General features: G+C 39.0%; 1 protein-coding gene across 3 annotated transcripts in view; it reads right to left on the bottom strand.

Moving 5' to 3' along the window:
• Positions 1–27790, bottom strand: part of LOC121314193 (semaphorin-5A-like) — a 135888-nt gene that overhangs the window by 38971 nt on the left and 69127 nt on the right. For all 3 annotated transcript variants that reach the window (XM_041247203.1, XM_041247204.1, XM_041247205.1), the window contains exons 7-12: positions 25967–26180; positions 21776–22061; positions 21132–21267; positions 12204–12408; positions 7741–7948; positions 1712–1829 (exon numbers count right to left, since the gene is read on the bottom strand). In XM_041247203.1, coding sequence (XP_041103137.1) covers positions 1712–1829; positions 7741–7948; positions 12204–12408; positions 21132–21267; positions 21776–22061; positions 25967–26180 — 1167 coding nt within the window. The remainder of the gene's footprint in view (positions 1–1711; positions 1830–7740; positions 7949–12203; positions 12409–21131; positions 21268–21775; positions 22062–25966; positions 26181–27790) is intronic.

Below are 27790 nucleotides of genomic sequence, written 5' to 3'. Positions count from 1 at the left end.
ACCTGCAACAAATGTGTAGTCAGTGCTTCGAAGGAGCTAGGTGTTTGTTTTTGTTTAGTTTATTTTTTAATTAAAAGTGCACGTCAGCACTGCATTCTTTCATTCCTGTGTATGGGTCGTGTATATGGAAGGGAAAAGAACCCGAGCAATCCTGTGTGGCGACCCAGCCACTTACAATAATTGCCAACTGGCAATAACAATTAATATATATATATATATATATATATATATATATATATATATATATATATATATATATATATATATATATATATATACACACACACACATACACACTGTACATATACATACATATACATACACACATACATACACGTACATATAAATTATAAAGATATAAAAGCCCTATTATAAAAGTATGTTTTCAATTTATTTTTAAAAATTCCCAGTGTAGGTGCGTTTCTCATGGTGCATGGTACAGCATTCCAGAGTTCAGGTGCCCTATGACTGAATGCTCTACCACCTGTCCTTTGCTTTAAAATCCTTGGGACAGATAGCAGCCCTGCATCTTAGGATCGAAGCGGCCGGCCACGGGTATACGGGACTAAAAGATCCTTCAAATAGGCTGGAGCCAAACCGTTTAGGGCTTTATAGGTAATATGAAGGACCTTAAAGTCAATCCTGGACAACACCGGGAGCCAGTGGAGGGCTGCTAACACTGGGGTAATGTGCTCGCCTTTTTTTGTTTTGGCTAGCTCCCTGGCTGCAACATTTTGTACAAGCTGCAATCGGGACAGAACACAGTCTGGAATTCCAGAGAACAGGGCATTGCATAATGCCATGTAACAATTTTTTTTTTGTTTTTTGTTCCTGGGTAGTAAGTATTATTTCCTAATTGCTTATGCCTCAAAAGCATAGAACATGGCTATTATTCCCCACAAACTTTGCTTTTGTGACCAGGACAGTGATATTTCAAAATATCACTATTTCCAATGGGAAAACGGGCAAATGTGTGTCTTTTCGTTCACATAAAGTCAGAAAAAAACAACATATCAATCCAAATTAACATGTATTTATACTAAAGTAATACAAAAATGACTACAAAAGATTTAGAAGTGAGTAGTTTTTCGAGATTTACGATTATACTGTATTTACAGTCTTTTTGAAGGACAAAATTGAATTCCAACTGTTACAAATCTTTGCAAGCTGATTTGCAGTTTATTTTTGAAATTCTAACACGTTATTTATTTGAATTTCATATACCTGAGCAGATTTATGATTTATACTAAATATGACAAATGTAAACCAGTGTAATTCATTACAGAAGTTAATATTAGACGATATAGAAGAGTTAACAGCAATTTGCTATAACACCATAAGAACATAATTGTTGCTAGGGAGCTGATGTCACTGCCTTGTGGCTTTTGCTAATCCATTGCTGCCACAAGTGAACACCATGTTGACTAAAATAAAAACCGCTACAGCAAGTAGCTATTTCATTTGCTTTGTGTTATTGTGCAATATATGTGTATATGATAACAGTACGATATTAATGCTTTGTTTTTATTTGTTTTGTATATTGTTGTTTGTAATGTGCAGTATGAAATCAAACAAACAATAATTCTATATGTCTATGTATATTACATCTAAGGCATATGCAGTTAGACAGTAAAAATCAACTCCAGGACCGCGATATGTCCAAATCCGCAGTATAGCGAGGGGCGATATAACGAGGGGTGGGCGTATTTACCGGACACTCTGTGATGCTTTGCTCCCACTGACTCATGCTGAGACTCTCATCCAGGGTTGTGCATTTTTTCAGCACTAGGTCCCAGCCACAGTAGGGGTCCCGGGCTCCAACACAGGCACTGAAAATATCAAATGGAGAGGTCACATACTTGAACTTTCACCTCTCAGCTTTCACTGACACGTTGTATATCTGAAAACAGCTTAATATTTCATCATTGTGGAAGGATATGACGAAACCTGGAACATTGGAGACAACAGGGTGTGACCCTGGCAGTATCAATCACGTTTGTGTCATAATGAAATGGTTCCTGTGGTTCCTAATTAATTCAGATTAAAGTAAAGGTTTCTCTTATCCACCTGTCATTCATGTTATCTGACTTCCATAACATGATTGAAACTTATTTTACATTTTTTTAGCCAAAAACCTATGGGCAGGATTTTCAAAAAACAGTGTTATTGTATTGAACTTGTGGTATAGAAACGAAAGCTTTAGTGACAAGTGATTTTCAAGTGAAATGTGTTAATTAAATCAATCCGTTAAAGCTTCGAAATTGAGTCGGTGAGGTTGTTAATGAACACACTTCTTGTGAAAAAGATTAATTGTCGCAGGTCACCTACATCACATCCTGTCTCAATTACTAGATAAGGGGAACTCGTTAATCAAAATGCATGTTAACGAGATAAAAAAAAATGAATGGAAGCATAATTCGCTGTTGTGGAAACTACTAGTGTACAGGGAGACGGATCTCCCACCAGCGAGCAGCAGCCAAATGGAAATAACAGTGACATCTAGACACCAACTGTATTTTTACTTGAGATGGCACATAAGGTTCTCATTAAAAATTACTTTCTCTTTGAGAAAGATTTTTATTTAGAAAATCAGGGCACATGACAGCAACACAGATTTGCTTTTAAATTCCAACACAAATAGAAGAAAAATTAACAAGAACCACTGCTCGTTAAGATATTAACATTATATCATAATTCACATTGGGGCGAATATTTAATAATGGAATAAGCACAACGGCTGCTTCAAAATGCCAAAATAAATGCAACATAGCAATTTCTTGATTAACACTGGATTACCATTACCATTTACAACCTTTGAAAATCCTGCTCTATGTTGCTTATGAGCCTATGAGTCTCTTTTTACTTATTTAACTATTTACCACAAATAGCACATCGAGATTGTCTTCAGCTGTTGGGCTTGTGGCTATGAACCTTGTCAAGCTTAAACTTAAAAAATAAAACAGGTGTCAATGATGTGGGGATTACATGTTTAAAAAACAGGTTTCAATTATGTGATAAAAAGAGAAACAAGACACAAATGGAAAACCAAAAAGCATTTATAATATGTTGGCATTTTTTAAACCCTTTCATTCTACCACTAATATGACCTGTGATAACAAATGACCATGCACAATACATTCCCTGGTTTGGAGTAAAGAGGATTCAATTAAATCCACCACAGGAATGAGTAGTGGGGGAGATTTATTTGTTTGGTAATGTGCCCTTCTGAAACTGTGGACCAAAAAAGATTGCTGAAGAGGAGTGAATCCCCTGTTAAATAACATATAGCTAACACAATTATTACCATCAATGTTTAGATTATCACATTTTCCTATATGAAAGAGGCACACATTATGGTAAATGTATATTTGATTTTTAATGGTATTGTTTTCACAGCATTTCTAAATATTAAAAAAGGAGAAAGTATCTTGCACTACTCCTGCTGAAGGAAGTTTGAGTAACTAAAAACAGATTTCGATAACTATTCTTCTCCAACAGATTCAAATAAATTCTAGTTAAAAAAATTGAATTGACCATTACCATAATGTGTACGTTTTTCATATAGAAAATCTGAGACCAATGAAATTATAGATATATACGATAAGTAAGATTTACTGGAATTATGTTTTTTGCGCCATGTACCATGTATGTAATGTACTTTTGGTACAGCAAAGTTGACATTTTGCACAAATTAACATGCTTCTATTTCCCCCCCCACTAACTACTGCAACACAGATAAATCACACATTTCCTATACATTATATAATTGAATACCACTCTCACATTCAAAACTTGCAAATTTATTGTCTCCATAATGAACATTAGTTAGATTTTCATTATCATATCAAAATCGCCTTGTCTTGATTTTTTTTTCTGTTGGTGTACAAACAGGAGTCATATAAAGGTATATAAGTGTATCTAGCTGCCTTCAACTGAAACATTTGAAAAGTACAATCTTCTTTCACAACTTTATGTTTCATAATAAATACAAAAAACCTGTAGTTTTCGGTGAGTTCTCACTGGCCCATCCAGCAAAGGCACTTTTGTGGGTCATATGATCAGGATCTCCCTCGCTAAGTTGGCTGGGGACAGACAGCAATGCTTCTGTCCCCAGAAGCTCGCGCCCCTTCACACTGCTAATTTGAACCTCAGACAATTCATTTTCATGCACCTTCACTGAATACAGCGCTGGTAAATGTAAGTGCTTTTTAGGCTCTGCTACATTATGTGCCCTTGGGCTTGATGAGTGTTTAACAGAAAGCTTTCCATTATGAACTGCTCCTAATGACTGCTGCTGAGCTTACAAGCAGTGTAAAATGCATGTGGTGACATTTACACTGTGAACAATTGCCACTGTGAAACGGGTGTTGACAATTACGGAAACTGACTCTCATTACAAGAAAGCTATTAATTACACGCCACATATGATGTAATCAAAACAGGCAGCTTTGTGATGATCAAGAAATATTCGTGTGAATTGTGCAGAAAAAGCTTACGGACAAGTGCTTTTATTTATTTATTTATTTTTTAATTTTTTCAGAATAAAAATTGGGTACTTAATCAAAATTTATAAAATCCTAATTGGTATAGATAGTTAACCAAAGTCATTGCTTCAAATTTTGCAGTATGATGACAAATTGTAATGAAAGTTCAGAACAGAAAGTAAAAAGCAGTTTTTTATACATTATACAACACATTATAAATGTATGGAATAGCCTACCAAGTGAAGTAGTATAATCTAAAGTGCAAGGAACGTCTCGATTGTGTGCTGCTAAAGTAGATCCTATTAGTGGGGCAAATGGTGTGTTAAGCAAATTTCGGCATTACAAGAGCCAGTCAAATTGCTTGAAAGTCACCAAAAGGCTTCTACATTCACAGCGTTTTAAAAGCCAGAGCACACAGCCTACAGACATGTCCCATCATGGGGCTCTTCAGTGCAGTGTAACTGTACTCTGACTAGTGAAAAGGTAAAGTGTGAGAAGCTTAGCTATAGATATGAGTCAATCATTTTCAGGATATATATATATATATATATATATATATATATATATATATATATATATATATAATATATATATATATCGTGTTATGAAATGTAGTGGTCTTGTATAAACTCACTTGGATGGTAAGAAACTGTAAAGATGTTGTCATGATGAATATGTAAAGTACTGTGGTATTCTCAAGCCTGTGAAGGAGAAAGCTAGAAGTTATTTTCTGTTATATTTAATACTGTACCTCAGAGGAGCTCATTAAAAGGAAAGCTGTTTCATCATACTGGAGAGTCAACCTTTACTTAAAAGTGGAAAAAAAATACAATTGGGATACCACTGAAATACTAGTGCATTAACTTAGAATTCGGTAGACAAAAAACAAATACTGCAATACAGCACAAGACTGGTCCTAAGACTGTAACACACTGTTGATTATATGATACAATGGGTCACCACTGTAGTTTGATTCATATCATTGTGATACCATTGCCTTGACATTTTAGTGACACTGGATAGTCACTGAAAATAAATTAGAAAGGGAAGCGCTGTATCTAACAGCCCAGTGTCCAAATGTAGTCTGAGTCTGCAAATTAAATAGTTGTATACATTTGACATGTGATGCATTGCTATTTACTGTATATAACAGGTGTGGACATCTGCCCCTTTGGTACTCTGACCCAGGGCAGTGTTCCACATATGAGTGCTGTAAAATTGTCTCATTGTCGAGCAAACTGAAAAAGGCACCACTAGCCATTGTTTGATGCAGCTCCAGGGAGCAAAGAACAAATAAGATGAACCTCTCTGTTTGCTAGACCACGGATCCTCTCCCGTTACCACTGGCTACCTGAAAATAAAATGACTTGACTCATCAGCACAACGAACTGCAAGCTGCCAATTTTCCTGACGATGATTAATGCAGTACCTGAGCAACGGTCTTCATTCTGAAACATTGAAAGGCTACCACTGGTGCTTAGTTGTGATTTATTTCCCTGTTAGTTCTCTACCTTGTTTGGTGGGTTTGTGAATTTTAGGATTAACTGCACACAGCACTGGGCTGTTTCTATAAACTCTCACTTGGCAAGATTTGTGTTGTAGCTCCTCATTTATCTAACTTTGTTTGGAAATGCCAGCTCAGTGTGTTAGGGGCTTAGTAAAACTGTTCCAGCCAACAGCCTTGTGCTTGGGGAGTTTTAATTTGATTCTCCAATGAACAGGTCAACAAGGATGTATTATTTACACTCTAAAATACAATTAAGTAAATATTTCTTAAAACAAGTAAAGTTTCTTATTTTGACTTGTAAATTTGTACCCCCTTGAAGTAAACAGCTTATAAAACAAGTAATGGTACTTACTTCAAACATATTTACATAACCTTAACATTAAAAAAAAAAAAAAACACCACAATAATTCCAGAAAAGACAGAATGGCATAAGTCCACACAAACAAATATTAAAATAAATTGTTTAAAAAAAAAAAGATGTATATAAATTATGTTCATATTAAAATAATAATAAAAACAGCCACTCACAGATACGATAACATATCTAGAATATATATTTAGGACCCCGCAATGTAAGCTTGTATGTAGAATCCTGTATTTTTACAGTGTGTTATTAACTGAGAGAGAAATACCCTTCAACATTTTGGTAGCACGCAATATGAGCCACATGATATCAAGATATTTCTGATGGTTGTAGCATTTCAGTAGCCACTAGAATTTACATAACATAACAATTACTAGGTCAGCTAATCTTGCATTATATAGATTGAAATGGCAGCTGCAATTTGTAAGCACAGTGTAGGACAAACATTTGTCCCTTACAGTACATTACTGACTTTGTGATACAAATGGTATATATATACTGTATATTGTATATATAATATATATATATATATATATATATATATATAATTATTATATCTATATATATATATATATATAGATAATTTCAAGATATATATAGGACTATATAGTATATCTCCATCAATCAGATCTGATAGAGGACTAGTTAGTAGGGGGTTCCATGTCTAAGGCTGCATTCACACATGGTCCGTTTCATTTAGTTTGAAACAATGTATCAATGTGCTTACTGTTCACACTTATCTGTGAGCAAAGGAACTGAGTCTGTTTGTGTTCGCAATGCAGTTTTCAGCTGCACTCGGCTCGTTTATATGATGTGTGAAGCAGATGTTTCCAATATCCTGCAAGGCAGATTCAAAGATGGCAGCTTTTGATGTATTGATCTGGTTTTTAATACAGCATGTTTTAGATGTTTACATATTGCAGTGGAAGAAAGCACTGGGGGAGCACTTCACTAACTTAATAAGTAAATAATCCTGTGATGGGGTACACCCCGCCCCTGTGTGTATTTTGTATTATTATTATTTGAAATGTAAGGTTTGGTGTTTTTGAAAACACGTTGTTTTGTTTAACAGCATTGATGAGGACCAAACCCACTAACGGACCGAGTGTGAACACACCCTAAGACTGCAAAACTATTTGATAATTTCACAGCACCAAAATAAGTTACTCAACAGGCCATTCTGGAGAACAGACTTTGCAGGAGCTTTTCACCTCATGAAAAATTTGTGGCAGTTATGAAATGGTCTCATTTACCTTTTAATAATCTTACACATATTCAGTCATGCAGAGTTAGTGCAGACTTGGCTGTGCATAGCAACTGTAACCCTTTTTTTATGGGTGTCAATGTATTTTTCCAACCTCAGTGAACAGTTTTTAAAAACATACCTGCGGGTTTTATAGAAAGTGCAGTGCATGAGAGGGATTTTTATCACATGGTCCCAGAGGCCCACAAAAAGAATACTCTGACTGTGCAGAATCTGTAAGCTTCTGATGGGTTGTCTCTGTCCAGGCGGGAAAAGTTCAATTTCATCCAGCAAGCAGCTACTCATTGAATTGTTCAGTGGAGAGAGGACCTTTTTGATGGTGCCATAGTCTGGTGAGAGAGCGAGAGAGAGAGAGAGAGAGAGAGAGAGAGAGAGAGAGAGAGAGAGAGAGAGAGAGAGAGAGAGAGAGAGAGAGAGAAATTACAACAAATGTACTTACAATTTACCATGGTGCATGAAAGAGGGAAATAAAAGGCTATGATCTCAACTCCTGATAAATGAGCTCCAATGTTTATCTTTCAGTCATTTGGGGAATCTGGGAAGCTTCAGACAGGGTAAACAGTCTGCCAGTCACTGGACATATTGACCTACCACTGCATCCTTTAAAAAAAACTGTCACTCTGACTGAACTGAAGTGTACACAGCTTTACAAAAATACTGTGGCTTGAATGATTAAAACCTGTTTTAATGGGATGAGTTGAAATGGAAGGCAGGGAAGGAAGCAAAATATCAGTGAAGGGCCAGCCTGAGTGGAACACTGTTGAAAATCAGATGGTTACCAGTAATATATACTACTCAAAATAATTAAAGGAACACACATTAAATATGGCACAAATAAAACCACTGAACATACAGTCAAAAAATGTAATGTGTTCAAATGCTGGTATACACTAAAACTTGTAACTGGTCAATTCAGTGTGATCCCCTCTGTTGTTTTCAGATTCTGGACATTTTATCAAACAAGTGTGATCCCCTCTGTTGTTTTCAGATTCTGGACATTTTATCAAACAAGTCTGTACACTAGACATCGTGGACAAGGTTGTGGAAACAACCACACCACCCATAGCCTGATATCTACACACTAAAGCAGTGAATCGCTTGTCCACTACACATGGGCTCAATATCCACTTCAGGACATTAACTGCAGCCACAATAAGTGACCAAACTGTGACAAACAGTTTGAATGAATTGAGGTGAAGTCTCCACAAGCCCCCCTATAGACCCCCCCCCCCCCCCCCCAAGTGAAATGACTGTCAGGCTTCTTTTCTACCATTCTACCAGTGAAGTCATACGTAGTTACACACTGTCTCACGTTAAAATGGCAAAAAGAAAGAAGTCGGATGAGGAATACCGTTGTTTTCTGCTGGAATGGACTGATATGTGGACTGATAATATACCTTTGTGGAGAAGTCAGGATTTCAAATTTGTCTCATATACAGTGAACGACTGGCTTCAAACAAAAAATAGAATTTACAATGACATCTCATGACAAAACATGCTGCATTTGTAGCGAACTTACAGCGAAATGAAACTTGTGTGGAAGCACTGGACTTGACAGTGATTCCGGGAATCTCAAGCGGAGATTTGGAGCTGCAAGTTGCCGACTTCAAGGAGTCAGACATTTGGGTTGAAAAGTTTCACACTCTAAATTCAAATCTGGAAAGCCTTGCTCAGCAACACACAGAACTAGCAAAACTGCACAAATAGACTGATTTGAAGAAATTGGAGAGTGAAGATAACCTCAATCTACAAACTTGGAATGAACTTCCACTTACACACAGCACAATGTAGAATACCAGATTGGCTCTCTTAAGCATGTTTGGCTCCACCTTTATGTACGAACAGCCATACTCCCACTTGAATTACATCAAAAACAATGTACAGTCAAGATTAACAGTAGAAAGCCTGAATGCTTGCATGAAGCTGAACTTGACCAGCTATGAACCGGACTTCAAAAGAATGAGCGAAAAGATGCGGCAGAGAAGTCACAGTAAAGAAGCGCACTGTAAGTACAATAATCAATTACATTTTTTTTGCACTTTAAAGAACATATTTTGTGTTTATGATTGGCTTTTGCAGACCGCTTGCTCTAATTTCCATTCAGTTTGGCTGCCTTGCTCAAAAAAGTTGCCAACCCCTGCCCTAAGACATTATCTGCCAGCTGATTAGAATTATCATGTGTCTCTTCTTCAGATGCGTGTTATTTGGGGATTTAAACATATTCGGAGGTTTCTTGCTGGTGACTAAGATGGTTTTCAGCAGTTAGCATCATGTATTAGTACAAAACAATGAACTGAAAGGATTTTACATTGTATCAAATGTTGCTAGATTTTGAATAGATTTTGGTCATAATAAATACATAAAGTCATCAGTACATACAAAGAGCTGGGCTTCATTTACAGAGCAGACAGATGCAACGTTAGAGTTAATTATAGTCAGAGCAAGAATTTCTATTGCACAGACTGTCATTTGGTACAAGTCAAGTAATTGTGCTGATGGCTTCAGATTAATAAAGACAATGGACAATGGCAAGGGGATGCTACTGAGTGATATATTTGGCTAAGGGGCCTGTTATTGTCACAACATGTGGTTTGGAGGTTTCGTTAATTGAAATGCAAGAAATGAAGGACTGCTAAGATCCTTCTCTACACATAGCAGATATTTGAAGATTAAGGTCCACTGTCCTGGTCCCAAGATCTAACATACTGTAGATTAACCATACCTGGGAACCATTAGGTAAGTTGGTTAAATTGCATTAAACCGATGGAAACTATTCACCAAATTTCTGTATTTTCATTGCATTACAGTTACATGATCTTAATTCCAAAAACATTCTGCTTTAAATGCATTTTCTGGCTTGCTAATATTTATGGACACGTTTTCTTTTCAAATGATAGGTTTAGGAATAAAATTGACATCCCTAATTGCTTCCACTAAACTTTGCTTGATAGCAATTATAACACTGCTAAGATACGATGTAATGTTTCTTTTTTTTTTTTTTTAATGAGGGTCTGTTCAACTCCCTGAAATTTAACACAAATGTTACAATTTTAAGCATTTAATTTATATTGCCTCGGTACAGTAAGCGTGTTATTTCAGTGCTGCTAACAATGCAAAGATGGTAATCTCAAACAGGTGTTAAGTACTGAGCCAAAATACACTGCATAACTCACAGATCTATAAGCTAACACTGGCTTAGATCAGAATCTGCCTGTGATTCAAGTTACATGCTTTTGATGCAGAGTGGAAAATCCAACCTGCTTTTCATTACTTTCTAGTCTGTGCTTGACAGGTGACTGACTGGCTGCAACTTCACGCTGTTGTACAGGTTCGATCAACAGGGAGCTTCAGGAGTTTAGAAAAGGTTTCACTTGCATATCAAGGGCACGTGTCCATCTGCAGAGTTTTCATTTATGTCAGGAAAAGGAAGCTTTGATATCTTGCCCTGCCACATTTTCAATTTCCTCATTCTACCTCCAGAACCTCCACTTGTGAATGATGTCAGTAAAAAACCCACATATTATTATTAACTAAAGCAGCAGTTCCAGTTTGTGGTGATAGGTTTTCCTATGTATCTAGTCAGACATTCTTACTAAAACTGAGCCATTACCATGCATTTTCTAAAGTAGTTCTATGACCTCATTCATTGTGCTAGATTTTCAAAATTGTCATATGCACATTTTTCTGAAAGGAAAACTTCACCCAATAAAGATACCACAGAGTTTCCTAAACGTTCATGGCTTGCAGAACCTTAAGACATGCATCCTGCTGTCTAACCAATAAACATATAAGTGTGTCTTACAATCATCACCTGATGTTGAAAATTGGTGTAAAATGTTAAAGCATGAATTGGAAATAAGGATAATAAATGCATGATGAAACTCAATTCAAGGTAGTAAATAAGTAATCTCCATTGCTTTGTCTGGTGTCATAGTCATTTTAGAGATATTTCACTTAAAGGGTCCCCAGACCCATGTTTGGGAACCACTAATTTCCCAATGCTTTAATAAGCAACTCAGACATTATTGGAAACTATACTGTGTTTCTGAAAGGAGGATCCGCCTCTAATCACACACATAATCAAAACGTTCCTATAAAGAACCCTTTGCCTACGCCTTTTTGTCGTTTCTTTGTTTGCTCCTCCTTCCTCCCCTGCCTCCAGCTTGCAGATGCCTTGTCCAGGGTGCCTGTTGCCTGTCCGCTGGCAATAGTTGTCATAATCATTGCATCACAGTTCACCCCCCACAAGGGACTCAGAGTGCCACTTATCCTGCCTGCTGGCAATAGCTATCATCAAGCAATAATTATTTACCTCACAGTTCAGCCAGCACACAGGGCAGCTTTAGAGCTCCAATGGACAAGGCCACAGGCAAAAAAATATATTACATTTGTTTTGGCCCTTGTGTCAAACGCAATAAAGAACTGGTGAAATCAAACCTTTGGTGGACATCTCCTTTCTGAATAGTTGTTTCTTATTTGTTTTACATTACCATTGGGGTTAATGTCTGGGTTAATTTAATGACTTTATGTACAGTAAACAGCATTGAGAATTTTTACCATTGTATTCTATAACATGATGGTTACCTGTTGCAAGATAAATGATATGAAAGAGCATGTCTTTGCCCTGTACAACATCCACCACAATATGTGAGAAGCGGTTATTGTCCTCCATGAAGTAGGGAATAGGAATGACTGGCTGGACAACTTCATGCATCAGGATGAACTTCTGGGCATCCTGTAGGTTCCTCTCTGTCAGGTTCATGTACACTCCGTGGTCTATGGTGCCACACTGATAAGATAAAACAGGAGGAGGCATTGTTTATGTTAGTAGGTGTAACAAAGCGGAGCTTGGGAGCAAACTGGCGGCCATACAAACCACAAGTGTGTGTCTTAACCACTATGCATAAGAGCCAGACTTTTCTGCAAAAATGACCATGAAGCTTTAAATCTCATCTCACTGACGGGTCAGAATCCATAACGGCAGGGCATCACTCAACATGACTTGTTTCATAGACAGTCATAGGAGCTTTAAAAAATAATCCAACACATACATACCCAAAACAAACATTTCTTGACATCAATTTAAATCCCCTGATAAATCCTAGATTCTTTACAGCAGCAAAGCACTGACTGCTTGGTGCTTTAACACACTAAAGAAAAGGGATAAAGGTTTATTTAATTGATAACATCTATATCCTGGTGAGGAATTGTCCTTGAAGACTGCAGCTGTGCTCCCCAGGTCTGCAGGATATCTTACTGTACAACAGGATATTCATTTCTTCAGTTTTATTTCTTTGCTGCAGAGCAAAACACATTGAAGTTTGAAACACATTTTATGTCATTGCAGTATAAATAATTGCATTTTATATATATATATATATATTGTGATGAGTCAAAGGGGTTTCGGTCTGCAATTCAGCCTCCCAACAGTAGAAGTCATCAAACCAACTCGGGATTTCCCTTACCAAGGTCTTGTGACCATGACAAAAGTCATCTTTTTGAGGGGCGGCACCTTGGTGAGGGGCGGAAGTACGAGTATGTAAATTCCAGCCACTGGAGTCAAGTGAAATTAAGGATACCTGTCAGTTTGGGATTGGTGATCCACTGACTACCGGGGCGGGGTTTGCATACTAAAGGGAACGTGCTACTGTGTTCGGGGTTGGTCCTAAGGAATAGAGGCGGGGGAAAAAAGGCTGGAGGGAAGTACTTGGGAGTTTGGACTGTGTCACGAACGGAGGCCTTACTAACTTGGTTCTTTTCTGTTTTTATTCCTTTTTTGTTTTATTTTTGGATTTAAGCAGAACGCGAAGAGGACTAAGAGGCTTCCGTTCCTTTATTTTTGATTACTCCCGCACTCCCTCCCTCACATCCTTCTTTATTATTTTTCTTTTTTTTTCGTGTAATATTAAATAAAATTTTAATTGTTACACGTAAATCACTGTCTGGAAAATCCATTTGTACTCACACGCCTCACACGTGGTGTCATTGTGGGAGATGGATCCAGCTACAGTTTTGGTGATGTTTAGGGAGCAGGAGGAGAAGCGAGAGGAGAGGGAAGCACGGCGCCAGGAACAGCTCGCCCAGTTCTTTGGTCAGCTGGTAGAGAAAATCTCGACACCAGCGGCGGAAACAGCGGTTGCCCGGATGTTTTCTTCACAACCAAAGCTACAGAAGATGACTCCGGAAGATGATCCTGAGGCGTTCTTGGTCACCTTTGAGAGAGTGGCAGAAGCAGCAGGGTGGCCCAAGGAACACTGGGCCATGAAATTGGCACCCTGTTTGACAGGACAAGCGCAAGCAGCGTACAGAGCCTTGATGGCCTCGGAGGCCGCGGATTATATAAAAGTAAAAGAAGCCATTCTCTCACGCCTCGGGATCACGGAAGAAACATACCGGCGCCGTTTCCGGGAATACCAGCTGTCCAAGGGGGTGCGGCCCCGGGTTGCGGGACAGTATCTCCTGGATCAGTGCACCCGGTGGCTGCAACCGGAAGAACACACACCCCAAGAACTGGTGCAGAAGATCGCTATAGAGCAGTTCACCTCCATACTACCGCCAGGAAATCGGGAGTGGGTTAAAAGGAATCAACCTACCACTCTCGAGAAGGCCATCATCCTGGCGGAGGCTTATGAGGATGCGAATGAAGGCGCCGCCTCTGACCCCACTCCTGCGCCTAAACTAACCAGGACCAACCCATCAGTGAAGCCCAGAGGAGGTAACCAGACCTTCAGACCATGGAGGTCGAGGTTAGCCCCATCTTGGGCGAGAGAAAAACCCCCTAACCTGTCGGTCACTGACTCACAGGACAAGCAAACCCCGTTGGTGCCTTCTACCCCAGTTTGTTACCGATGCAATGAGCCCGGACATATAGCCAGGGATTGTCCAATGATGGAGGTAGACCTGGCAAGAAGATCCTGGTCGGCAGTAACAGGTAAGAACACTGGGGAATGTCGGGAGGGCCCTTATCAGTTAAGAGTACAGGTCGGGGGAAAGAGTACTTATGCATTTGCGGACTCTGGGTGTGCACAAACATTGATTCGACAAGCTCTTTTGGAGGGGGTAACCTGGGAGCCACAGGGTAAAGTGGCTATCTCATGTATCCACGGAGAAACTCGGGTTTATCCCACCACTAAAGTTAGACTTACTGTTGATGATTACTCAGCTTACGTTAAAGTGGCTGTAGCGCAATGTTTACCATACCCTGTTCTCCTGGGAAGAGACTGGCCGTTTTTTGATCGTATTTTAGGTCGGGAAATGGTCTTAGTTTCTACCAGGGGACAATCTAAACAACGGGAGAAAACAATTGGCGAGATTTTCCCGTTACAATCCGACCTGTTTAACCCTAAAATCCGCCCGAGAAAAACAAAGAGAGAGCGCAGGGTGGAAAAATATGAGGGAACTCTGAGACGACAAGGGGAGGGGTCTGACTCAAAGGTAAACCAATCTTGTAAACGGCAGGGTAAAGGAGTAGGTGTTCAGTGTGACCGGGGCTGCGAGGTTACTGATGTGGAAGGTCACATAATAAAAGACACTTCTCTCAGCGTACCTAATCATTGGGACCGAGATATTGACCTGGGCTATGAACAACAAAATGATCCCACATTACAGTATGCTTGGAAACAGGTTAGATATGTTGAGGGGAAGGATATGCATTTTTCTGTATCTGGGCACTTATTATATAGAATAACCCGGGCTCCCGGGACGGGACAGCTCGTAAAACAGTTATTGGTTCCTAGGCCTTTTCAGTCAGAAGTCATGAGATTGGCGCATGACATTCCATTTGCAGGTCATTTAGGAACTGAAAAGACTCAGGAACGAATTCTGGCCCGGTTTTTTTGGCCAGGGGTTTATGGTCTTGTGCGGAAGTATGTATCTGAGTGTCCGGAATGTCAATTAGCTGCCCCTAAGTTAGTTCGCCCCGCACCTCTGGTCTCACTGCCAATTATTGGAGTACCGTTTGAGAGGATTGGTGTAGATTTAGTAGGCCCTCTGAAGGGAGCAGAGTCAGGATATCGGTATATTCTGGTAGTAGTGGACTACGCAACACGATATCCAGAAGCTGTTCCCTTACGCTCTATGAGTGCAGAAGTAGTAGCAAATGAATTGGTTAAAATATTTTCTAGGGTGGGAATCCCGAAAGAAATTCTCACTGATCAGGGCACTAATTTTATGTCTGGCTGTATTCAGCAATTATACAAATTATTGAAAATCCGTTCAATTCGAACCTCAGTTTTTCATCCTCAAACGGATGGGCTTGTTGAACGATTTAATCAGACTTTGAAAAGTATGTTGCGCCGCTTTGTAGATCAGGAGAAACGTAATTGGGCTAAACTGCTTCCCTACTTGCTCTTTGCAGTTCGTGAGGTACCACAATCCTCAACGGGGTTCTCTCCGTTTGAGCTCTTGTACGGTCGGCAGCCGCGGGGTATCTTGGATCTCATAAGAGAAGGCTGGGAAGAACAGTCAAAAGACTCTAAAAATATAGTGAAATATGTATTACAGCTACGCGATCGCTTAGAATTAGTCGGTCGATTGGCACATGACAATCTCAAAGTGGCACAGCAGAAGCAGCAGCAAAGCTACAATAAAAATGCAAGAATTAGGAACTTTCGACCTGGAGACAAAGTGTTGTTGTTGTTGCCCTCATCAGAATCTAAGTTGTTTGCTAAATGGCAGGGTCCCTTTGAGGTTATTCGAGCAATTGGAAAAGTTAATTATGAGATCCGACAGCCTGGGCGTCGGAAGGAAAATCAAATTTATCATGTTAATCTCCTCAAACCGTGGAAAGAACGGGAGGTCCATTTTATATCTCCCGAACAGGAGGGAGAGGACTATGGACCCTCAATTGAGCCAGTATCAGCAGCTGGGGTTCCGATGGGGGAACAATTAACTCCTGATCAACGCAAAGAGGTAAGCAATTTAATCAAAATGTTTGGTGATGTGTTTTCTAACGTGCCCGGAAGAACGCATTTGATTGAACATGCTATTATCACTCCGCCAGGTCTGAGAGTTAGACAGAGACCGTATCGCATTCCAGAAAGTCGGAGAGATTCTGTCCGGAGGGAGGTGGAGTGTATGTTGAAACTTGGGATAATTGAACCTTCCCGAAGTGAGTGGTGTAGCCCAATTGTACCAATAGACAAACCAGATGGGTCACTACGGTTATGTATAGACTTTAGGAGGGTGAATGCTATCTCTAAGTTTGATGCATATCCCATGCCTCGGGTAGATGAACTCTTAGACAGGCTGGGGCGAGCTCGGTTTATTTCAACTTTGGATCTGACGAAAGGATACTGGCAAATTCCATTAGCAAAAGCCTCTCGTGAGAAAACGGCATTCTCAACCCCAGATGGTCTTTTTCAATTTTGTACTATGCCGTTCGGACTTCATGGAGCTCCCGCAACTTTCCAGAGACTGATGGACAGGGTATTACAACCTCATCGAGAGTATGCAGCTGCATATATCGATGATGTAGTCATATACAGTTCTTCCTGGAAAGAACATTTGAGTAGATTAAAAGCCGTCCTACAGTCTCTGAGGAAGGCGGGACTCACAGCGAACATGGCAAAGTGCGCTATTGGAAAAGAAGAAACAAAATATTTAGGTTTCATAATGGGTAAGGGTAGAGTGAAACCGTTGGTTTCAAAAGTCCAGGCTTTGTTGGATTCACCGGTACCTACCACGAAAACCCAGGTGAGATCACTGTTAGGGTTGGCTGGTTATTACCGCCGCTTTATTCCACACTTTTCCACTATAGCCGCCCCTCTCACTGATCTCACTAAAAAGAACGCTCCAAATAAAATTAAGTGGAGTGCAGAGTGTCAGACAGCCTTTGAATCTATTAAAACTAATTTGAGTCAGGCCCCAGCATTAGTAAGCCCGGATTTCAGCCGAGAGTTCATCCTTCAGACCGATGCATCACACACTGGTCTGGGGGCGGTTCTGTCCCAGGAAAAAAATGGTATAGAACACCCGATATTATATATTAGTCGGAAGTTACTGCCGAGAGAACAAAGGTACTCTGTGGTAGAGAAAGAATGCCTGGCAGTAAAATGGGCGGTGGAGTCCTTAAAATACTATCTTCTGGGACGACCCTTTGTACTCATCACAGATCACGCCCCTTTAAAGTGGTTAGACACAATGAAGGATTCAAACGCTAGGATTACGCGGTGGTACCTGGCGCTCCAACCCTTCGCCTTTCAAATAAGGCATCGTGCAGGTAAGTTACATCAAAACGCTGATTTTTTTTCCCGGGAGGGAGGGGAAAAGGAGGGGTTAGAGGTTTCCGAGTGTTCCTTCGGCTCCACTCTGAGGGGTGGGATATGTGATGAGTCAAAGGGGTTTCGGTCTGCAATTCAGCCTCCCAACAGTAGAAGGCATCAAACCAACTCGGGACTTCCCTTACCAAGGTCTTGTGACCATGACAAAAGTCATCTTTTTGAGGGGCGGCACCTTGGTGAGGGGCGGAAGTACGAGTATGTAAATTCCAGCCACTGGAGTCAAGTGAAATTAAGGATACCTGTCAGTTTGGGATTGGTGATCCACTGACTACCGGGGCGGGGTTTGCATACTAAAGGGAACGTGCTACTGTGTTCGGGGTTGGTCCTAAGGAATAGAGGCGGGGAAAAAAAAGGCTGGAGGGAAGTATGTGGGAGTTTGGACTGTGTCACGAACGGAGGCCTTACTAACTTGGTTCTTTTCTGTTTTTATTCCTTTTTTGTTTTATTTTTGGATTTAAGCAGAACGCGAAGAGGACTAAGAGGCTTCCGTTCCTTTATTTTTGATTACTCCCACACTCCCTCCCTCACATCCTTCTTTATTATTTTTCTTTTTTTTCTCGTGTAATATTAAATAAAATTTTAATTGTTACACGTAAATCACTGTCTGGAAAATCCATTTGTACTCACACGCCTCACACTCATAATATATATATATATATATATATATATATATATATATATATATATATATATACATATATATATATACACACTGAGTGTACAAAACATTAGGAACACCGGCTCTTTCTATGAAAGACTGATGAGGTGAATCCAGGTGAAAGCTATGATCCCTTATTGATGTAACCACTTAAATCCACTTCAATCAGTGTAGAGGAAGGGGAGACAGGTTAAAGAAGGATTTTTAAGCCTTGACACAATTGAGACATGGATTGTGTATGTGTGCCATTCAGATGGTAAATGGGCAAGACAAAAGATTTAAGTGCCTTTGAACGGGGTATGGTAGTAGGTGCCAGGAGTGCCGGTTTGAGTGTGCTGGGTTTCACGCTCAGCAGTTTCCCGTGTGTATCAAGGATGGTCCACCACCCAAAGGAAATCCAGCCAACAGCAGGCCAGTGGTCAAAAACGGCTCATTGATGAAAGAGGCCAAAGGAGGCTGACACGAATTGTGCAGTCAACTGACATTCCAGTACACAATTGGTGCCGAAAGACCCATAAAAGAATGCACAACTCTTCATACCTTGACACGATGGGGTATGGCAGCTGAAGACCTAACAGAGTTCCACTTTTTTCAGCAAAACACAAGAAACTGCGGTTGCAGTGGGTGAAGGAATGAAAACACTGGACACTGAAAACTTGGAAAAACACTGCCTGGTCTGACGAATCCCGGTTCCTGCTCTTTCCCCCTGATGGGAGGACTAGGGTATGGAGAAAACCACATGAGTACATGCATCCATCATGCCGCGTGTCAACATTGCAGGCTGGTGGTGGTAGTGTGATGGTGTGGGGTGTGTTTTCATGGCACACATTGGGCTCCTTGATAAAAGTGGAGCAACGTTTGAATGCCACAGGATATCTGAACATCACTGCCAGTCTGGTGCATCCCTTCATGGCAGCAGTGTACCCATCTGCTAATGGATTTTTTCAGCAGGATAATACCCCCTGCTACAAGGCTAGGGTTGTCCAGGAATTGTTCCACGAAACATGACAATGAATTCAACTTACTGCAGTACCTGCCCAGTCACGAGATAGCAATTTAATTGAGCATCTGTGGGATGAGATGGAATGAGCTATTCGGAGTAGAGATCCACTACCAGCCAACTTGACACAAATGTAGGAAGCATTGGAGTCAACATGGGCCAGTATCCCTGTGGAACGCTTTCGACACCTTGTAGAGTCCATGCCAGGACAAATTGAGGCTGTTCTGAGGACAAAAGGGGGTGGAACTCAATATTAGCTAGGTGTTCCTAATGTTTTGTACACTCGGTGTACAAAAGTGTATAAGATCCCCTTTTGCTGTACTGCTTACTTCTGCCAGTGCCAATTATTGACTTGGTAACTGTGCCCCAGTATCCAGCAATGCAATGAACAAAAGAGGAAAAATGTAATGCATCCAGTAAGACTCAATCCATTGTAAACATTCAATCCATAATAATTAGGGTTCAAGACCTTTTGTTGGCTAAGTGATCAACGTTGTTTCTAAATACATTGAACAATCAGTACAGCCAGGCCTACAGCACTCCATTACACAGCAGGAGAACTGCCAACATCTTAAAAATAGAGCCAAGTACCTGTTATCTTGTGCAGATGATTTATTTCAGTGTATTGTATGTGCTGACAAAGATGGACAAAGGGGAAAATTGTACAGCTACAGGACCAACTCCCACTCAGGACACTTTCCATGCGCAAGTCCAGTAAGGCTAAGGGTAGTATGGGTCAAAGGTAGAATAAATAGGCTGTACAAAATTAAATCATGTACTCATTCCACATATCATTCATTGTATCTCGTTTCTTATTCTTGTTTTGTTTCCGGTTTTCATCATGTCTTTGGAACTTATTTCAATATGCTGAAGACGGACGCTTGAGGACAAAACATGTTCGGTTTTTATTTTTCCATAATCAATGAATAAAGAATACAAATAAAGAGATGAAGAAATTAACATCATTTATGTGTTTTTGTATGAGAATGGACATCTGAAACGCAAACACCTTAAGGATTACTGTGAGGTCGATGCTCCTGATTTGTAGAACTTGAGAAGAGAGTTTAATTAAGCGTAATGCTATATGGAAATAATAGTATTCTTAGGGTTACCTTCCACACGTGTAAAAGTTTTTTTGTTTTTTTTTTCATTCCAGGGATGCTTCAGTCTTACATTGATGATACAAAAAACCTAGTGGGGAACTAACAAGGAGCATCTTGAAAAACTATAGCTATGAAACATATACACACTGTACTCTAATAGCATATACACGCTGTGGTCTGCAATAGCATATACACACTGTACTCTAATAGCATATACACGTTGTACTCTAAAAGCAAATACACGCTGTACTCTAATAGCATATACACGCTGTACTCTAAAGAAATATACATGCTGTAGTCTGTAATAGCATATACACACTTATTAAATGGGTGACACACAGTACTCTGGTCTCAGTCACTGCTAAGGCAGGACAGACAATTTTCTGGTCTTATGGGTGCTATCCTTCAATATCCTTAAGGCTTGCAGTGGATAGCTGCTACCATTAAAAGTGCTAAACTCTGGATATTTACCTGGAAGTCGGGGTTGGGATTGGGAAAAGGCAGCCATGCAGAGCGTGAGTTCTCCTGGTATTTGAATGGCCCGTTGAACACTTGGGTAATTGCACTCAGATTGAAAACACACACTGCTGAGGCAGCGATGCTGTTCCTAAATGAAAGAATTTGGATAGACTGAGTCAGCAAATCCTTCAAATCCAGCAATGGTGTAGATAGCACAACATAATTAGATATAACACTGTCTGCTTGGATAAAGTTCATCAATAGATAAAACAAAAAATGTAAACATTAACAAACACATATAAACATATATATATACATGTACATAGTACTGAATGCATACATACTGACTACATACACACAGTACAGCATTGGAAATATAGGGAAAAAAGCTTTAACTCATGAGTTATTTAAATAATGTTGTATTAAAGTCAAATTTAATGTATAAAATACATTATATATATATATATATATATTCATGAAACACCTAATGGCGTCTTTTAAAACAATCTATAGAATATCAAACTGTATTTTATTCAAATAAACAGACATACTTTTATGCATTCCTAGTGGACAGCTTTATTCATATCCTGAGGTTAACTAACTGATCAGATGTTTTAATTCTGCTGGACCTGTACCTCTGGGTGGATGTTACTCACACATTAGTGGTGAAGATCCCATACAGGAGATCAAGCTCTGGTAAGAAGAAGGTGCCTTGCAGTTCGTTGTAGTAAAAAGGGATTTCTCCAGGCCGGGAGCAGTTCAGACGGGATTTTGTGAAAGTGGTCCATGTGTCTTCCAAGAGAAACCTGCCCCCAATGTCATTCTTACAGACTCGAGCTGCACGCGAGAAGACGGTCTTACCACAGTCATGTTCTACCGCATTCTCCCGGAAGAAGAAATAGATGAAATTTCCAATGTCGTAAGAAGAAACAATATTGGGCTCTGAAACAAACATTCAGATAACATTAACTGGACAGGGAAAGTTGGGTAAGATAAGGCAAAATAGTGGATGTGTGGCTTAGGGTTACTTGGGGTTTGAAAAGAGTTTAATGTGAAATGTGATATCCCTCAAGGTGATTTAATAGTGTGCAGGGATAGCTATGATAACAGTTTGGAGAAGATTCAAGGCACACTATTCTGTTCACTATGTAAAGTGTGACAGACATTTAACTGCAGTACATAGAGTTAACAAATCAAATCTATTCTTATCAAATATGTATTATCCTCACTTCATAGATTACACATTTTTCTACGAAAGGCACATTATGTTAAACGTGTTTGCTTTTTAAAGGTATTTTTTTCATAGCATTTGTAAAAATAAATAATTAGATTAAATCTCTGCACATGTTTACATGCTGCACTTCCCACTGAAGGAATGTGTCTGAGACAGGTGAGTTACTGCTGAGAGTATGAAGACTTGTAGGAAAATCAACTGACAATGGCAATATATAGTATATTAGTTAAAATGTACTCAAATTATGTTGATGGCACCAAGTGATATTGTAACTTGGGTAAGTCACTCCATGGGATAACGACAGCACGGTCAAACTTTGCACCTCCAATTTTTAAGATGATATGTGCTTTTGTGATTATTTACTCTATGAGCATAACAATGCAGGAAATCTTAGATTGAAATGCCATTGAAGTCAGGTTAAGAATAAGGTTAAGAGTCATTTTTAATAGTTTAGTATTGCTTATGAAAGGACAGGCTTGTCAACACTCTGGACTAAAAAAAGGCAACAACTAAAGTTTTCAAAAAATAGTCAGTTTTTGGAAATCTTTATAAATACAATTTGATTTTAATGTCTGTGTGTAATTTCAATACATTGTCACAATTAAATAATTTTTCAAGAAACATAAAAGAACCACATGTAAAATCTAAAGATTTACTAATTCTGAATAAATTATATTAATACTTCAAAACAAGATGGACTGAAATGTCATTTTTATTCATTTTATTTCTTCACAAATCAGCCTTTCCCAATAGAGTTTAACTTATGCAGGCAGATAATTATCTAGATTCAATATTATTACATCTAAATTGAAAGTTTAAATCCACTATAATTTCAGCTCCTCTGTATAGCTCTGGCTGTTATATCCCTGATCATCTTGCACATTTAATATTTAATATTAAATGTAGGCCATCAATACAATCATCAAACTCAAATGCATCTGGACAAAATGAAATGCATTTTATAGATGTTAAAAATGCATTCTTTATTCTCTGGTTCCTATCTTCTAGATCTTCTTTTTTTTGTATTTGTTTAGTTAAGTGATCCATTGAAAGCTGTAGAATGAAATCACTGCTGAGATATAGTATGGGGCTCAAGCAGAAACATAAATAGGTGGACAGTAAGAGTAATCGAGCAAAAAGCAAACACTTTAACGTTATAATAAACTACATTTCCAGTAGATTGGGCAAAAAGAAATCAAAAACTAATATCTAATGAAGTGTCTTGGTGTTAGGTGTATTACAAAAAATGGCCAGCCTCCCTGTCACTGTCATACTGTACTGTATTATTATTATTATTATTATTATTATTATTATTATTATTATTAGTCCTATTTAAAACCCATTAAATGGGACCGTCCAATGTACAGGACATCTCCAGCCGTCAAATGATGGCTGGAGAAAATAATTCTCATTAGCATCCTCAATTTGAGGATGCTAAAAGGAACGGGCTTATAACTAATTCAAAGAAAACCAGAAAAAAGGACTGTAAATTAAATGTTCAAACAAAATGGGGAGGTGGTACAGAGTACGCCCCCTAGAGCCCACTGGTCGACAAAAGTGGCCGTGTTGCCAGCAGACTCTGCGTGGGCGTGCTCTAACTGAACCCTGGATCGGACGAGGGCCCTGAACATGGCCCCACAGTCAAAGAGACCCTCCCCGATCATCTTGCGCTTCCTGGTCTTGTAAATTGCCAGTTTAGCAAGAGCCAGGAGCAGATTCACAAGGAGGTCTCTCTTGTTGCTGGAGCCATGAACAGGGTGCCCGAATATGATGAGGATGGGGGAGAAATGCAGCCAGAACTGCAGAAGAAGGTTCATAAGCAGCAAGAACAGCGGCTGCAGCCTGGCGCACAGAAAATAAATGTGAGATACCGACTCGGACTGACCGCAGAAAGGGCAGGCGGTGTCCGAGTCGGTAAAGTGACATAGGATCTCTCCTGACGCGAACGCTTTGTGCAGGACCCTCCATCCCAGGTCCCCAGCTCCCCTGGAGACTAGCAGGGAGTACAGGGCCTCTCACTCGGGACCGACACCCTCCAGTGGTCGAAGGGGCTCCCGCCAATTGGTGTAGTAGTTGTAGTATTATTATTATTATTATTATTATTAGTAGTATTATTATTAGTATTATTAGTATTATTATTTATTTCTTAGCAGTTGCCCCTGTATATATTTATCTCGGTGAGAACCAATTAACTTGAACCAATTAATGGTCTTTGCGATTGTGTTTTTTACAGATGCACATTGCTTAACACAAAGCAACATTCAAATATGTTATAAACTTTTAGCAAGGATTTTGGCAAGTACTTTCTGTATTCAGTTAAAAGTAAAAATAAAGCAATTGCTTCCATTTGAAAGTCACAGACTAACCTTCCACTTTTTCCTCCCACGCCAGAAAAAGAGATTAAGTAACTTCAACCACTGATTAACTCTAAAACACATTTCCCTGGAGAGAAGTAATTTGCCATTGGTTTATATGCATTGACTAAGACAGGTGTGAACACCAGACATTACCAACAATAGTTGGCCAGGGAAGGATTATAATTATTTTCAATGTTAGTACTCTGCGCCTCTCAGGGGAACAGAGAACATTTTTTTTTCCAGAAAGAAAGTAGGGTGCATTAAAGCGATAATAGAGGTTCAAGGTTATATTGCTTGGACCCATGTGAAATAACCTTTTAAACAGAACTAAACCAAAGGGGTGCATGTGGTTGTCCAATCTGTGCTAACATTACCATATTTATTACATTCCCTCCCCATCACTCTATATATAAACTGTATTATCTTAATACAAGCTGTGCTTCTTTTATCATCTCACCCTTATTGCATTTGCACCCATTGTACCCGACAGCTGCCCTTGGCCTCACAAGTTTGGTCTACAAATGAATTTAAAAAATGTTATACCGGTACTTTCCCAGAAAGCCATTTCATTCTTTATTCAATCATTTTGTGAAATCGATCAACTGTGATCAGAATATAAATAGTATCATAACAACAATTCTGAAAAGAATTGCAGTATTTACAACCATCTAAATATTAGTTTTTAGCAGCTGTTATAGCAAGTGTATAGTTGTACTACATGTATATTATTCTCAGTTCTACATGAAGGCACGTTTTTCAATCTTGGCAAGTTTGACACTTTTAGACAACATACACATATCAGTAAATTAACAGATGTAAGAAGAATGTGCCTCATCATGTCCTTCCTTGGTACTGCATGGACAAGGCAGCAAACATGTTTAACGGAGCCTCGCCCCTTACAACAGATGAGCTGGTTTAAAAATATGTGGCATTTTGTGCGTATAAACATTTTGAACATAGTGTTAATTTCAAATGATATGCATTATGATTTGCAGTAGAATGTATTTGTGTTTCAGTATGCCACAATGAAAAAAAAGATCTGAATGAATAAATATGTTAAAACCTACATGACAAAAATAAACCCTTCATGAGATGGAAACCATTCATGAGATTTGATCCCTATTAATGTGAATTGGAATGAAACCGGTCGGCCGAGACTTCAAGACCTTCCTAAAACCATTTTCACTCCACTGAGCCATTCACACAGTGCCCACAATTTGTTAAGAGTGAAAACAGATGCTCAGGCCTGTGCTTACCATTGAGCCATTTTGAGTTGTACTGCGCAGTGCGGAGAGGCGGAAGTCCACCCAGGCTACGGTAGATGGCTGGGTCTCTCCCAGGGAAATCCATGGCAGTGGCCGCATACAGCTCTCCATTCGAGGTAATCAAAGCAGTGGAGTTGTGCTGGGGGCTATAGGGACACCGAGCCATACCACTAATCTGGTCGTGGATCTCCGTCAAGTCTGTCAACTAAAAACATGTAAAACAAGTACATTAGTAACATACATTGGCTGCCACAGCTGTAAATAAAACATTATCAGTATCATGAGAAAGCAGATCATCGACTGTATTGTACGTAGATGCTCAGTTGTTAGGGTGACATATGGATAGGCGGATATTTGACTAATTTTATTAAAATTTGTATAAGCATTTCTCTAGATACTAAAATCGTAAATGGGGTGCTTAATATTTAGACATGACAGACATCCTAATTCACAGAATGTGTGTGTGTGTGTGTTTGTTTCTAAACAAAATGACATTTATACTAACATATTTCAAAACATTATTCACCAGTGTACACAGTGTCTTGTCTTGTTTATCTAAATACTTCTAACTGATTTTCTCCTTGCCTCTATCCTTTCAATGTAATGAACAGGTTACAGGGTAAGCACAGAAATCTACAGACATGCCATTGATCTTCACTTACACCTTTAATCTAGCAGACCGATATTTTTTTTTTGTTGCCAGCTGACATAAAAATTAGGTCAGTTTTCTAAATTTCAACCTTGGAGTAGGCCATTAATCAGTCTAACTAAGTCTTAAAAGGACTGCATGCTAAGTAAAGTCTGTGCTGTCAAATGCAAAAAAATAGATATACTGTATTTTTTCAGGATTATACACGCACACACATACGTACACTTCTGAAAGACTGACGGGCAAAAACTGAAGGTAATCTCTGTGAGGAGGGGGGAACAGAATGTATGATGAAAATAAATCAAAGTCTCTTCGGTGAATGAACTGGACTCCTTACGCAGTAAAGTATTATTCTACCCAACGTCAGTCTGGCAAAGAATCTCACAAAATGATGTCTACTGTTTCATGAAGACATCATAGAATATTAAACATAGGTAGGGGTAAAGTTACCGCTATGCTTATCGTGACTCAGTGGGTTTGGTCGCTTGTATGCTTTGGTGTGCATTACTATAGCATTACCATCACCTGACTGTTTGTATTGGAAGTAGACTAGGGATGTTTATATTTTAGAATTTAAATGTTCTCCAAGTAATAAACATCTAGAATTTGTCTAAAACGTTTCAACACTGTCAAAGATATGCATGTCAAATATACAATTCACCTGTAGTGTTTATATAGTAGGATGTGTACAGTGTAAGGCTGTTTATTCAAAAGTATTTTCCTTATACATATAAATTATACATATGTAGTCTCATCCTACATTGTTGATAGTTTCTGCTTGAAACAATTTCAACTAATTTCTGGTCTAAAGCAGAGCTGAAATGTCTTCACGGAACATCAGCTCCTCAGAACCCCACATACAGTACATCAATTTTATATCACACAAAACTTTGAAAAGTTGTTTAATATATTTCACTTTAAATTATTTATCTTTTCACTGATAAATCACATTTTCCATTCTACAGTTTCTCAAAGACTAATAAGGTAATGATACATGAATGTTTTATTGCACATGGAGAGATCAGCGTCTAGCTAGTTAATCAAATAACCAAGTAATGAAGTAGTCAACGATTGTGGCCTGTTGCTGTACCAATATTCCTATTTTTGCCAGGCTTAAAATATATCTCACAGTGATAGCTTCAACAACAATTGGTTTTTGAGTGAAA

Source organism: Polyodon spathula, chromosome 4 (assembly GCF_017654505.1).
Source record: "Polyodon spathula isolate WHYD16114869_AA chromosome 4, ASM1765450v1, whole genome shotgun sequence".
Classification (NCBI taxonomy): domain Eukaryota; kingdom Metazoa; phylum Chordata; class Actinopteri; order Acipenseriformes; family Polyodontidae; genus Polyodon; species Polyodon spathula.
This window is presented reverse-complemented; position numbering and strand designations above follow the sequence as displayed.